At 37.1% G+C, this 16,136-nt stretch overlaps 1 protein-coding gene across 1 annotated transcript in view; it reads right to left on the bottom strand.

The window, feature by feature from the left end:
• The window catches only part of SNAP91 (synaptosome associated protein 91), a 146,014-nt gene extending 130,262 nt beyond the window's left edge, over nucleotides 1–15,752 (bottom strand). The window contains exon 1 of the mRNA XM_047102763.1: nucleotides 15,623–15,752. Coding sequence (XP_046958719.1) covers nucleotides 15,623–15,752 — 130 coding nt within the window. The remainder of the gene's footprint in view (nucleotides 1–15,622) is intronic.
• Between the last annotated feature and the right edge of the window lie 384 nt (nucleotides 15,753–16,136).

Genomic DNA, 16,136 nt, shown 5'->3' with positions numbered 1-16,136 from the left:
CTGTGTCAAAGGATCTTTAAGAGTTTTGACTAATATTGCCAATTTTCTCTCCCAAATATTCGCACCAATTTACATTCCCACCAATTGAGTGCCCAATTTATACTCTTATTTTTCCACCTGAAAAAGTAATGCTGAACTCAACTGAAGAAACACTTCTAAGTTCACAGCATTACTGCATGAATTTATTAGTACAACAATCCAAAGAAGGGCCAAAGTCACTAGGTTCCACTGATATATATATATATACATACACACACGCACACATATAGAGACAGAGTGAGAGAGCAAGAGAGAAAACAGACCCTTGACAGACTAATATTACTGCAGCACACAGTTTTTCATAAAATGCAATAAAGTATAACTAAAAATTAAGTGACTCTTTTGGAACCATGATGGGCTCCCTTGTGGGGAAAAAAGGAAGTACAAAACAACAAAGCAAAGAGGAGATGCAGGTGTTAACAGTGGGTTCAGCCTGTTGTTAGCACATCCTAAAGTCAGCTTTCCATGGAACCTTCCAAGGGTGCACTCATGCTAATTAGTGGCAGGCAAAAACCAGAATGTTAAATGTAAAATGCTTAATGAAGAGCCCAGAAAAACATGAACACGTCGCAACCCTCGTGAATTAGGGAGACAAAAATTACACAACTTTGTGAAGCCATGGCCAAACTGAATGGTTTAGGCAGATGGTGGAGGGTCTGTAAAGCGTACAGTTTGAAGCTAATCAAGTTGACATTGAGATTATAGAAAGTTTTCTAAAATTACATTCCAGCTTTTAAGGAAAAATAATAAAATATTTCCTAGTATTTTTAATACTTCTCTTAAGGAAAAGAATTACAGAAGATGATAATGTGGAAACAACTAGCTTCGGAAAGAACAGGAGAACAATAAAATTCTTCACTTGGATATTTACTTAACCTCAATATTAATAACTTAGGTTTTTTCTTTGACAGTAACAGACTAACAAACCCAGCGAAACATGGCATAAACGTACTTAGATATACATAATATATATGGTGATTTGGGGGGGTTACTTTTGATTTTTTTTTGGTTTGTTTTGGACTGTTAACAGTTAAGCCTGATTATAAAATTCTATTATTTCACTGGTAATAGTTAAGGAATGTTATAAATTCTGTCATCAAAAAATAAGGTCGAACTAAAAGACCTTTAAAGTTTGTTTAATACACAGTTTTTAAGGCTTTCAACTAAGTTACACACATCTGTAACCTTTTTAGTCTTCACTGTCACCAATGGCAGAGGTAGCATTCTCTGGTGTTAGCACTATGACCCAACAACCAAGCAACAGACAAAAAGAGGATAAAGATAAAAAGAGGTCAGACTGGCAAGGCGCATCCTAGAATGCCATTAGGGACTGCTTCCTGACTGTCCACTGTGCCAGAAGTGCCCTGGGTTTGGTTTGCATTTATGGTGAATTTGAATTCAGACTACTAAAGTGTATGTGGGTGTGTATGTATATATGTTTAAATATTTTTCCATTTCCCATGTGACTCACACAGATATTATTTCCTGGCATCAACAGAGCAATCAGAACTAGGTGAACAAAGCAATAACCCATTAGGGCATCTGCTCAAGGCAGACAGATAGGAATTATTCAGGATTAACCCATACAGAATGTATGGTTTTTCCTCCTTGGCACTTAGCTTCCTTATCTGTGAAAATGAAGGTTCTCTCCAGCTTTAGAAGGCCCTCCACATCTGGTCAACATCCACAACTCAGCTCTTGCTTCTTAACATTCTTAGCCTTCTTAAATTTAGTTTTCCAGTAACCCTTAACTTATTTAAATTCCTACAGTGTGCCCTGCTCTCTCTGAACCTCTTCTTAGAGAAGGGTGCAGCAGCTCCTATCTGTCCCTCACCTACGTAGTCCACTCATTCTTCCGGTCTGAGCTTAAACATCACTTCGGCAATGTACCTCCACTGGGGTCTTTACTTCCCCTGCTAGCACTTAATTCTTTTTGAGCCACTCATAATTATTTCTTTCATTTTCTCCCCTAATAAGCTGCCAAGAGCTATATGTATCTTGTTCACCATGGTATCCTTGCCTCTTGGAATGATTCCTGACATTTAGTAAATACCCAATATTTGTTAAATGAATAAATAATGGCATCGTGCTAAATAAGCTACTAAAAGCCTCAATACTGAAAGTAATTTCTAATTTCTACAAACAAGTGAAATTAAAGCCAAATTAAATATGCTAACATTTATTGCTCTCTTTACAAAGGAAACACAACCCAAAATTTTAGCTTAAGCTTGTCCCCTTTCTTCATAGCTTTTCTAAAACCCTCAATGGTGATATTATCATGTTAGTGAATCATGAATGGTGAATATCATTTCAATGAAAATTAAAAGTATACAGCTACTTTGAAATAATGTTTTTCTTCTACAACTATCCCTACTACTCATAATGTATACACTCATGAATTATAAGGTGGATACTGAAAAACAATACTACCTAACTGCATCCAACTCAAAACAAACTAAAGCAAATGGGTACCCACATATACACACAATAAATGCTAGTGAAGAATTTTCTCTAATATTAATAATCATATACTACCTAATCATTGATGACATCCATCAAGAGAAGTACACATATGCTTTAACTTACAACCAAAAAAATCTTTTCACGTCAGTATATAATTTTCTCCCAAATAACATTTTTATCATGTCACAGGAATGCAAGTGTTAAAAGACCATCAGGAAATGTACAGCTATGTACATTAAGCAACTTAATGTTTCTTTTAGTTGTTTTATTTCCTCTAATATTACACTTTGGTTTTCAAAACCTTGAGAGAAAATGAATCAAGTTAAACTCCTTGCTCTTCTGAAAGGTTAGCAAGTAAAAGTAAAATCTATAAAGAGAAAGTTTATAAGAACAAAAAAGTTCTGAAATTTGGGAGATGTGAAATCTGAAATAAAAAATCATTCACTAAAGGTTTACCAAAACCCACTCCCATGCTATGTTTGGTGTTAGAGATAAGGCAGCCTCAATGAAACTGCAGACTAGACGGAACAAGAAATTCTACTAAACAGGATCCCTCTGCAGCCCCATGAGTGATATGGCAGGGATGCATGCATGGGGAGCCATCGAAGTCCTGAGAAAGAATGACTAAACTAGGTTTTGGAAGTGAAATTTTAAAAATACGTTAAAACACAGAAACTGCATAAAGGACAAAAGTAATACAGAGAATAGATGAACGTAATGAATTTCAGTTTCTCGGGAATGAACTGTGGTGTGTATGGGGAGTGGAAGGAAAGAACAGAGGATAGGAAAACAGGCTGCTTGCATCTCTAGCATACAGAAAAAAAGCACACCTGATAATTTGGGTAAATATTACTGTCATCCTTCCACTCATTTGGGTGACCTGACAAGAAAATAAGAGCAATCCCCAAGGCCAAAACAGAAAGAAGATGCAGAAAAACACATGGCAAAGTGATACTGAAGAGCAGGCTGCTTGAGGCCATGTGTTAATCTGAGAGGCCAGGAGGCTTAGATTTTAACAGCCCTATGGGGAACAGGAAACAAGGTCTTGAGACCAAGCAAGGTGGCTAGTTGGAATAAAGACCTCCACAGAAAGCTGGGATCCTCAAAGGGTTACTCCCTTTGTAAAATAAGAAGAAAAAACAAAAACAAAAAAAGAACAACTTCCAGCAAAGGAAGACAAAAGCTCGTCCTACTCAGTCTAGGTTCTGGGTAAATGAAGGAAAAAGAAGAAATATCTAGGGCTTTTATAACCATAGCTTTTCCCTTGTCCAAGTTGGTGACTCATATTTAGACTACAGATTCACACTCCTCTATCCAAGACCCTCAGAGCCATATGTGTTTCAGAATTTAGGATTGTTCAGATTTTACAAAAGTAAAATGGTACATACGCCATATATTAAGTAACACCCCAGTCTAATCTGGACAGCAGACTATAATACAACAATATTTCTGTAGTTTGTATGTAGTTCAACATACAAACTTTGATGGTAGGAAACATAAAGACTGGATAAGGTCAAGTTCTGCTATAAAATGTTTTATAAAAAAGAACTTTGGTATTCTGAGCTTTTTAGACTTCAAATTACACACCTAGACCTGCACTGGATGGGAAACTCCAATAGCAGAAACCACCTTAAGGTGCCCTCAGGACAGTAGCACTTGTGGGATTTGACAGAAGCAAACACAAATCCTCTCTAGGTTATCCTAAATTTTCAGGATTCCCACATATGAAGTCCAAAATTATAAAACACGTGAGGAAACATTTCACAATAGTCAGTCAGTCAAAAACAGTAGCAGACACAGAACTTCATGTAATGGATCTATGAGATACAAATATAAAGTGAGCTGTGTTCCAAATGGTGAATAAACAAAAGAGGAACTCAAAAATGTGAGTAAGAAATCTATGTCATCCAAAAAAGAGCAAATTTGAAAAGCTTCAAAAATGAAAAATATTAATGAATAAAATTCGAAATGAAAGGATGAGTAAAAGCAGACACAACATAAAGAGATAATTAATAAACTGGAAGATACCTGAAAAACAAAGCATGCTAAACAGTAAAAAAAGCATTTGAAACTATAAATGTTATATAAGGATATAATGAGATAGAAGAATATAATGAAAAGATTTAGTGTTAAGAGGATAAATAAAAGAAAGCCACATCTAAGAGGAAGGAATGCTTCCAAATTCATTCTATGAGGCCAGCACTGCCCTGATACCAAACCAGATAAAGACACCACAAAAAAAGAGAACTATAGGCCAGTATCTCTGATGAACATAGATGCAAAAATCCTCAAAATATTACCAAACCAACAATACATTAACAAATCATTCACTACAATCAAGTGGGATTTATTCCAGGGATGCAAAGGTGGTTCATTATTTGTAAATCAATGCAATATATCACATCAATAAGAGAAAGGACAAAAATCATATGATTATTTCAATAGATGTAGAAAAAGCATTTGGCAAAGGACAACATCCACTCATGATAAAAATCCTCAACAAAGTCAGTTTAGAGATAACATACCTCAACATAATAAAGACCATATATGAAAAATCCATAGCTAATATCATACTCAATGGTGAAAAATGGAGAGCTCTTCCCCTAAGATCAGGAACAAAATCATGTCCATTCTCACCACTTTTATTCAACATAGTTCTGGAAGTCCTACTAGCCACAGCAGACAAGAACAAGAAATAAAAGCATTCAAAATTGGCAAGGAAGAAGTAAAACTTTCACTATTTTCAGATGACGTGATCTAGAAAACCCAAAGATGTCACCAAGAAACTACTAGAGCAGGTAAATTAATTCAGTAAGGTCATAGGATACAAAATCAAAATACAGGAATCTGTTGTATTTCCATATAGTAATAATAAAGTAATAGAAAGCGAAATTAAGAAAACAATCCCATTTACAATTGCACCAAAATAAATACATAAATAAAATGCCTAGGAATAAACTTAACCAAGGAAGTGAAAGACCTGGACTCTGATAACTATAAAGTACTGATGAAAGAAATTCAGGATGATACAAAGAAATGGAAAGACATTCTATGCTCATGGCTTTGAAGAATATTGTTAAAATTTCTATACTACTGAAAGCAATCTACAGATTTAATGAAATCCCTACCAAAATACCAACAGAATTTTTCACTGAACTAGAACAAACAATCCTAAAATCTGTACAGAACCACAAAAGAAAAGAAAAGAAAATCCAAATAGCTAAAGCAGTCTTGAAAAACAAGAACAAAACTGGAGGGATCACAATCCCAGATATCAAGATATACTACAAAGCTATAGTAATTAAAACGGTATGGTACAAGCACAAAAAAGACACATAGATCAATGGAACAGAATAGAGAGCCCAGAAGTAAACCCACTACTATATGGTCAATTAATTTCCAACAAAGGAGGCAAGAATATGCAATGGGAAACAGTCTCTTCAACAAAAGGTGCTGGGAAAACTGGACAGCTGCATGCCAAAGAATGAAACTGGGACACTTTGTTACACTATACACAAAAATAAATTCAAAATGGATTAAGGACCTAAATGTGAGATGTGAAGTCATAAAAATCCTAGAAAAGAGCACATGCAGTAATTTCTCCAACATCAGTTACAGCAATATTTTTCTGATGTGTCCCCTGAGGCAAGGGAAACAAAAGCAAAAATAAACTATTGGGACTACATCAAAATAAAAAGCTTCTGCATAGTGAAGGAAACAATAAAACTAAAAGACAGCCAACTGAATAGGAAAAGATATTTGCAAATGACATATCTGAATAAGGGTTAGTAACCAAAATCTACAAAGAATGTATATAACTCAGAACCAAAAAAAAGTCAAATAATCTAAGTAAAAAAATGGACAGAAGACATGAACAGACATGTCTCCAAAGAAGACACATAGATGGCCAACAAACACATGAAAGATGCTCAATATCACTTCTCATCAGGGAAATACAAATCAAAACTATAGTGAATATCACTTCATGCCTGCCAGAATAGCTAAGCCAAAAACACAAGAAACAGTGTGTTGGTGAGGATGTGGAGAAAAAGGAACCCTCTTGCAATGTTGGTGGGAATACAAACTGGTACAGCCATTATACAGTATGGAGATTCCCAGAAAATAAAAAATAAAACTATCATATCATCCAGTAATTCCACTGCTGGGTAATTACTCAAAGAATATGAAAACGCTAATTAAAAAAGATATATACATCCCTATGTTTACTGCAGAATTATTTACAATAGACAATTTTTTTTTTAATTTTTTTTTCAACGTTTATTTATTTTTGGGACAGAGAGAGACAGAGCATGAACGGGGGAGGGGCAGAGAGAGAGGGAGACACAGAATCGGAAACAGGCTCCACGCTCTGAGCCATCAGCCCAGAGCCTGACGCGGGGCTCAAACTCACAGACCGCGAGATCGTGACCTGGCTGAAGTCGGACGCTTAACCGACTGTGCCACCCAGGCGCCCCTACAATAGACAATTTATGGACATAGTCCAAGTTTCCATCAATAGATGAATGGGATTAAGAAGATGTGGTATGCACACATACACATACGCACACACAATGGAATATTACTCAGCCATAAAAATAATGAAATCTTGCCATTTGCAACACCACAGATGGATCTAGAGAGTATAATGCTAAATGAAATAAGTCAGCTTGAGAAAGTCAAACGCCATATTATTTCACTCATATGTGGAACTTAAGAAACAAAACAAAGAACAACACAAAAAAGAGAGAAACCAAAACATAGAGAGCAAACTGATGGTTATCAGAGGAAAGGTGGGAGCAGATGAGTGAAACAGATGAGGAGGATTAAGAGTGATGAGCACTAAGTAATGTATACAAGTGTTGAATCACTATATGGTACCTGTGAAACTAAAACAACACTGTTATATTAACTATACTGAAATTAAAATTAAAAAAAAAAGCTACATTTATACACATATGCACTACAGCAGGACAAGATAAGATTTTAGAAGCTGCCACAAGTACTAAGAGATTACCTAAAGACATGTAGACTCATAGATGACTTCTTACAAGGAACAACAGTAGCCAAAAGAGTGAAATTATGTTCCAAGAAAAAACAACTATATATAAACTATATAGAAAAAAAATACATATATATAAGATATATGAACTATCATTCAAAAATATGGACAAATTTATCTTTAGACAAAAATAGAGTTTACTACTAAAGAGCCTCACTTAAGGAGCTTTAAAAGGATATAGTTCTGGAAAATCTTAGACATAATGAAGGAATGGTAAAGTCAAGGAGGGTTTACCTGCATATACACTGCCTGTATCAAATAATAATGTCTAACTTTGGGAGTTAAAACTATGGTAGAATTAAAACACTAGCCAACATAGCATGTAAGTGAGAAGTGGGTGACTGAAGTTTCTAAATTTCTCTTCTTTAGGAGGAAATAAAAAGATACTGTTCTACTTTAGACTTTAAGTAGATATACTACATTTTTAAAGGTGATCATGAAAAGAAACAGAAATAATATGTATTTTAAGCTTTCAAACTATAGAAAGAGAAAGTTGGAATTAAAGCACAAACTGAAGTAAATGAAAGGAGGGGGCAAAAAACAATCGTGGAGAAGTGGTAAGGGCAAATCACTAATGGTCATGTCTGTTGTTATGGTGGTGGTAGTGGCAGTAATGGTACGAGTAAGGGCAACAGTAGCACCAACAGCGATTGTACTAGAAACAGCGGTAGTCATAACTGATGTTCAGTGCACATTTGTGAGTCAAGCTCTGGGCCAGGTATTTCACATGCATAATATCTCACCAAAGATAACACGTAGGTAACATTACTCACCTTTGTTTTACAAATGAGGTTTGTAACTGATTTAAACGAAGGCAGAAACAGTTAAGAAGGACATTTCAGAGAGTTTTTTTAACAACTGATCACTGACTGGATGTGACAGATGAGGGGAAACTCTCAAATTAGTGGCTTGGCCAATTCGGTGGGCAATGCCTAGAACCTGACAACAATCCTAGTAGTTCACACTTGGGTTAAGCCAAAGACACAGAATATCCAAAGAGGGGTAGACTTGTGTTTGTTTTCTTTGGAATGGTGAGCTTCTGTTTCAAGAAGCTTGGCTGTGAAAGAAAGGCAAGGGACAACAGGTTGGCTGCTGGAAGAGGTCATAGAATCCAAGGAGGGCTGTGTGTCGGTGACCTTGTTTTACATGGAGATACTTGAAAATGCTCATGAGAGAGATAGGAGGAGAGGTTAAAGATACAGATGACAGAATAACTGATACAGAAAGGAGGAGAGGTATCATTTAAAATAAAAGTGCTGGGGCGCCTGGGTGGCTCAGTCGGTTGAGCGTCCCACTTCGGCTCAGGTCACGATCTTGCGGTCCGTGAGTTCGAGCCCCGCGTCGGGCTCTGGGCTGATGGCTCAGAGCCTGGAGCCTGCTTCCGATTCTGTGTCTCCCTCTCTCTCTGCCCCTCCCCCGTTCATGCTCTGTCTCTCTCTGTCTCAAAAATAAATAAAAGTTAAAAAAAATTTTTTTTTAAAAAATAAAAAAAATAAAAGTGCTAACCCTGGGAGAATAATTAATGATCAGGCCAAAAAGCAAAACCACACAAAGTAGACAAAAATGCAGCTTCTCTCTTGAGCAGCCAGGAATGGCATATCACAAAATCCTTTAGAAAACATTAAATCCTTCTTAAAGATGCATAGTAGAGACAGTTTATGTACACATGGGAAGGCAGGAGGGATCCTCACACGTTTGGAACAAATGAAGAGAGAGCAGGAACCCAGGTGTAAAAAAGGCTGTGGGGTTTTGGGTACAATTCTCTCTGTGGTTTGGGCTGTCATCAAGTTGCTCCTAGGAAGACTCCATCCTGTCTTATAGGTCATCATGCAACTGACACTGGGTATGCCATTCTACTATTCTCTCCTTAATGAGAAACAAAGCATAGAGCACATTACATAAACCCCTAAGAAAAAAGACAGCCAACATTTCCCTTCACAAGCAAATGGTGTTTCTCTGTAAAGAGAAAAGAATTTGCAAACAAAGGTGGAACTGAATAAACATATTTTTTTTTATTTTTTTAATGTTTATTTATTTTTTGAGAGAGAGAGAGAGAGAGAGAGAGAGAGAGAGAGCAAGCGGGGTAAGGGCAGAGAGAGAGGGAGACACAGAATCTGAAGCAGGCTCCAGGCTCTGAGCTGTCAGCACAGAGCTGGATGCAAACCACAAGATCATGACCTGAGCCAAAGTTGGACGCTCAACTGACTGAGCCACCCAGGCGCCCTGAATAAATATTTTTTAATGGAAAGAAATGGGGCTTTTCAAATTATTTAATTGAACTATGATTATATTTGAAGCCTCACTTAATAGCAGCTGGCTCAGGAGTTGAGCCACCTAAAATACAACTCTGTTAAGGAAAGCATCCTAGGCTCTCAGGGAAGAAGGTTATATGTCACTTCTGACCTTCTTTACAAAGTTACTGAAACCTAGATAAGCTCCAAGAACATCCCATCCCAGCATCAATCAATCTGAAAAGAGGAGGTAAGATATTGGAAGGATATTTATTTGTGAAAAGCTAAGAGATAGATCCATAGCAACTGAGTGCACAGATTAAATTACAAGACTTCAGCAGCCATTTATTAAACATTAAAACTAATATGGCAATGTATCAAAAATCTAGATTTTAATCTAAAATACTACAAGCTAATATTGCAATTAATATATACATTTACCTACTCTTACATAATTTTATTTTTTTCTATATATACAAGTTTTGCAACTTTTAAAAAATTGTGAGTTACCAATTATATACTGGTTCTAAGAAAGTATCTGCTAACTACAGTGATCACCAAAGGAGAAAAAAATATCCAAAGTGACCCAAATAGAATATTATACCATAAAAAAAAAAAAAAAGATTTCTCTGAAAATTTGGAAGTAAAAAGATCCAGGAAAAAACAGTTGATATAAAGCCTGCTTAACTATTTTAAGTCATTGTTTTTTAAAAATTTTTTAAATGTTTTTATTTATTTTTGAGACAGAGAGAGACACAGCATGAGCAGGGGAGGGGCAGAGAGAGGGGGAGACACAGAATCTGAAGCAGGCTCCAGGCTCTGAGCTGTCAGCACAGAGCCTTGATGTGGGGCTTGAACTTACAGACTGTGAGATCATGACCTGAGCTGAAGTCAGATGCCCAACTGACTGAGCCACCCCAGGCATCCCAATTTTAAGTCATTTCTAAAGCATGCTCCTTACTATTACCTGAGACTCTTTGCCACTCTTCTGCTTTTCCTGCTCCTGCCAGCCCCCAAACCTCACATGATCTCTCCACCCTCTCCCAGAATGCTGAGTGTTGTCTGGGAACATCACAGGACCATACAGATTGGCGTCTTTACAGATTTACTGTATAAATGATCATTGACTCGAATGCTTTTTCAGAAGTGATTTCCCCTGGCTCTTCCTCACTGCCTAAAAAATACTATCTCCTCCATCTCCACACCTAGACTGGGTCTTCTGGTGAAATCAAGGAGGAATGGAGCATGCCTTGGTACAGAAAAATGAGAGGGTGTATTTAGTCAATAACAAATAGTGAAATGAGAACAAGTGGGATAAAAGTAAAATATGTTACAGCAAAACAGTACACTTCTCATGTTGAAAGTTACTCTAGTGTTCAGTAAACTTTTATACATCGATCCTATTAATTTTATTCAATAGTCTTTATTTTTTTGGATCTATGCACTATAGAAAGATTTTTTTCAGTTATCACAAGTATAAATATGGTATCAACTGAATTAGCATGCAAATAGCATTTCTATAAATCAAAATATATTTTATTTATACTAAGCAAGCTTCTGTAAAGCAAATAAACTTTTAAGGTTAAATTTTCATTATATATGCTCACAATATGTCTTATTTGCAGATATTTTATGAATAAAATTAAAACAGTAGGAATCTTGTGGTAATTTGCCAATATTTGCCTTGAATCAAAACATAATCCATATCTCCCACTACTTTTATAGATATTGTAATAAGAAGTAACATCTTTTTCTTAATTTGGGAGGATAGGACTCATTTCTAAAATGACAGTCAGTATCCTTCAAACATAAGATTCAGAACTCGAATCACTTGTTCATTATGTAGCATAAGCTCATTATTAAAAACCCTCAAGATGTTTAAAATGGAAAAAAAATTGCATTACTGATACCCAATTTGGCTTTTCATGAGGTTTGGTTTGATATAAATGTCTACATTTAAATTTTGATAATGTTAAATAGGGTTTTTTAACCACAGGACATATATAGAAGTTGTTTGTAAGAGCTATTAACAGAAATGAATATTAGGCTGCCAAACTTTCCAAATTTCTCCCTGCAGGTGTTACATTGGGCCGATTCTATTTTTTGGTTGTTCTTTAACTGTGATACAGCACTTGGGCAGATACTAGGTGCCCTACTGGATCTTATCTCTTTATTATTTGACTTGGGCAGGCCATCAACTACAAAACAGAAAAGGAAAAGCAACTGAAATACACAACAGTTGTAACCAAAAGTTAAATGCTTGCTGAATCCTGGATATTTCATGTGTTACCAAATAGGTACACAAAGTTACAAAGAAAAGGAAACAAAGATGTATAAAGGGACCCAGAAGAACTAATGTCAAACTAACATTGGTCAAGTATTTAATTTTCACGTGCAAGGAGCAAGATTATTATAGCAGAGTATGGAATAAAAGTTTTACATAATTCAAACATACCTTAAAATATATATTATAAAATATTAATTTATTTTTTAATGTTTATTTTGTGAGAGAGAGAATGTGCACGCATGCCCTCTCACAAGTGGGGGAGGAGAGAGAGGAAGAGAGAGAATACCAAGCAAGCTCCATGCTGTTAGCACAGAGCCTGACGCAGGGCTCGATCTCATGAGCAGAACCGTGAGATCGAGACCTGAGCCAAAATCAAGAGTTGGACACTTAACCAACTGAGCCACCCAGGAGCCCCAATATTAATTTACTTTAAATTCAATAAATATCTGCTGATTATGGTGAAGCTTTTTCTGAATATATTTTTCCTCTAAGAAACTTACTGTTACTGAAAAGGGGGGAAATCTGAGACTATACGCCTAGAGTTTCTTTATCTCCACCTTCGCTCTGCCCTCAGATGTTAACAAATCATTCCTTTAAATGTTTAAATCACATACGATTAAGCATCATTTTATAAACCACTAGAATTAACCCTAATTTTCTTGGCCTATCAACCCAAACAGAAAAAAATCATATTTTAAACCAATACTTTAAATACTATTCAGAGCCTATTCCATTAATCCCATATCTGCAAAAAAAAATCACAAAACCATAAACTTTAATCTTATAACCTTCCAACCTAAATTCCAAACTAAAAAGTTATACACAAATCAAGCTAATTATTTTTTTTTGTTTCCACTCTACACTATGCTCTTTTCCTCCCAGCTACTATTTAGTATTTTCAATACTAAAACATTACTTAAGAGTGCTTCAATGCCTATAGGGAAACTTAGTTATGTGTTTGCATGTCCTAATAATGGATGTGACTCACTGTTATAACTGTTATGTTACCGAAAACCTGTGAAAAAATTGCTAAGGTAGTCTACTATTATTTAAAGGAACTTCACAAGGAATTCCAAGTAAAATGCCCTCTTAAAATGCATATAAATATAACAGTATTTGTATACTCAAATTTTCCATGTCATTTTTTCTTAAGATAGGACATATCAATAATGTGATATCTATCTTTCCAAATTTTGCCCTAAGGTTGTATTTAAGTGCAGCTCTTTTATTTTATTACTTATTCAAAAACTAAAATGTTAAAAAGAAAACTAATACTGTTCAGTGCTTGCCTTTTGCTCATTTTTTTAAGTGACCAAATTCAAAAGTCTTCATGCATACCATAGAGATTTGCAATAGAGCATGGGTTGTGCTGCATGATTTCACACAAAGCCATACAAACAGGATAGGTGTTTTGGAGATTAACCATTCAGGCTAATACTGTTCCTCCCCACAGCCCCCCACAGAAAATATTATTCAATAAGCCACAGACAATAGTTAAGTGCAGTGGTTAAAAGCTGTGAAAGTTAATTACCTTTCCTGAACCTGTTAAGCAGCAATAAATTAATAATGTAAAGCCCAGTGCCCGGCATATACTAACTGCTCAATAAATGTTTAGCTCTTATGATTATTCACACTAATTCAATACCAATTCCTGCTTCATCTGCTTCCTAAATACAGAATCTCCCCCTTATGTTCCACATCTTCAAAATCACCCCACTCAGTAACATATGCTAGAGATACTGGAAAACCTCCCACCTTGAAATTTTTAAGAGACTTTTCCAGATCTAAAATACTAAGGCGACTAAATATTTAGATATGGAAAAGTGGGTCTTTATCTGAATAAAGTTTTGATGAAATGCTCAAACCTGTGAATGTTTATGATATGTATCAATATACTGATCTATCATTTTCATAGCATTTAGCAAATCAATAACCTATAACTTCTTTATTAATGAATATTTGCTAGACTGACACATACCTTTAAGACATGAGTCATCTTTCCAGAGTTGGGGAAACTGATGGAAAGATGGCTAAATGATTCAGCATGCTGCAGCAAAATGAGCTGGTCATGAATTTATAATTTCCACTCCTGTTAGGTGCCCTGGCCCTGGTGGCCTCTTCCATCCTGTACTGCACATATAACACATGATACCATAATCAACAAATTTTGTTAGAAACTCCCCCAGGAAAGGGGTAATGGTGTTTTCCCCTCAGACAAGCTTCTAGAAGCAAAATTATTCAATTCTGTGACACAACAGCTTCACAAGCCTGGATGACCCTCACAATGTCCAGCTGTATGCTTCATCAAGCTGTGCTCATACAGATAATAGGACTAAAGTCAATTCTAACACTGGTGCCATTTTCTCCACTGCACAAGGCAGACACTGGGGAAGGCCTGAAGCAAAAGAAACTCAGAAAATGGGCAAAGGAAGCTAGATAGGAAATGGGTATGGCTATAGTTGTGTCTATTATGCCAGCACTGACCTTTATCAACAAACATCATAACAGAGCAGTTCCTAAGCAGGTCAACGAGACTGAACAGCTAGAGCTGAATCAGCTAGAGGACATGTGCTGATGGAGCCTTACCTATAAAGAGTCTCAACACCTAAACCCAGTGAGTGCCTTTTTCTAAGTCCCTGTTTGTCTTTCAATAACTAAGTATTTACAGCGTTAATCATGTGAAAATTTTATATCAGATTCTAAACTGGATTAAAGCTGTTTTCCATCAAATAACAAATATAAAAAGAAAGCATTATGAATGAAACGTTTTCATGTAAAAGTGCACCATCACAAATGCTGGAAAAAGCACATCCATTTTGTGACCACAGCAGTCATTCTGCCCAGCAGCTTCCGAGAATGGGACAAAGAAGTGTGCCAGGATGTGTAAAATGAAATCTCCATGATCTCTGAAGTTCAATTTCCTCATTCAATAGCTTGAATTTATTTCAGTTTGGTGTGGTTATGTACAACACACACTCACTCACACTCACACAAAACCTCAGCAGCCACAGTGAAAGAGATGACACTTTTAAAATGTATTTAGAAAACTAGGGTGATAAATGTGACCTTTTATAATTTCATCTTTTTCTTTTTTGGGGGTGGGGGAGGGTTATGACTGTTCAACCCTTGATTTCCTATAACCTGGATAAAGGAGTGGTGTGTGGAGAAAGAAAGAAAGACAGAAAGACAGAAAGACAGAAAGACAGAAAGACAGAAAGACAGAAAGAAAGAAAGAAAGAAAGAAAGAAGTGAAAAGTGCCTAATCCAGAATGTGCAATTTCTCAGTATTTCATAGTATTAATACATACAAGTATTTTTTTTTTTTTTTCTCCACCAAGACCTTGGAGGTCAACAGGAGAAAAAAAATGGCTCAAACACAAGGTTTCAGGGTTGCCCCAAGGCAACACCTCCACCTCTGGGGATTTGGAGCTCAGCTGGGAGTTCTGAAAGCCGCAGCATTACAGACTGCGAGCCCAGGCCGCACGCTGGCATCCAGGGCGCCTCTGCCATGCGCATGTCCCGCTTATATAAAAAGATGCTTACAGTCCAGGTGCTTTTTCTTGGGGCCCATCACTTCATGAGTGGTGGCTTTGCAGACCGCTCTCGCAACAGCGGAGCCTGTCACGCTGTATTGAGCGGCGGCGATCCGATCCGTGAGCGTTTGGCCCGACATCTTCTCCGGCCAAGTCTATCGCCTCCTCTTCTGCGGGAAAGAAGGGGAGATGGTCCTGCTTGAAACCCGCAGACCCTACCCTCCGAGCACCCCGGCCCTGCCTCCTCCAGCCGCACGGCGGCTCCCTTCTCCTCCGTCCCCGCCCTGGTACCACCTCTAGGAGCTAGCAAAGCGCTAAGCCCCTCTCTTGCGACGCGATCTAAGGGTCTTGAACCAGAGTAGGTCTGTCACGGAGCCCCCTCCGGTTCCAGCCTCGTAACACCGTCCCCATCCCACTCCCCGTGCCTCCCGCCTCACCCCTCCGGCGTCCCCCTCCCCCCCAATCAGCACTTCGCCTGCAACCTGATCCCCGCGTGTCCGACCAGCTCCGGCGTGCGTCGGGGT

The sequence above is a fragment of the Lynx rufus genome, unplaced genomic scaffold (genome assembly GCF_022079265.1).
Source record: "Lynx rufus isolate CCGP_SWC_20201006 ecotype Redwood Valley unplaced genomic scaffold, mLynRuf1.p SCAF_6, whole genome shotgun sequence".
NCBI lineage: Eukaryota > Metazoa > Chordata > Mammalia > Carnivora > Felidae > Lynx > Lynx rufus.
This window is presented reverse-complemented; position numbering and strand designations above follow the sequence as displayed.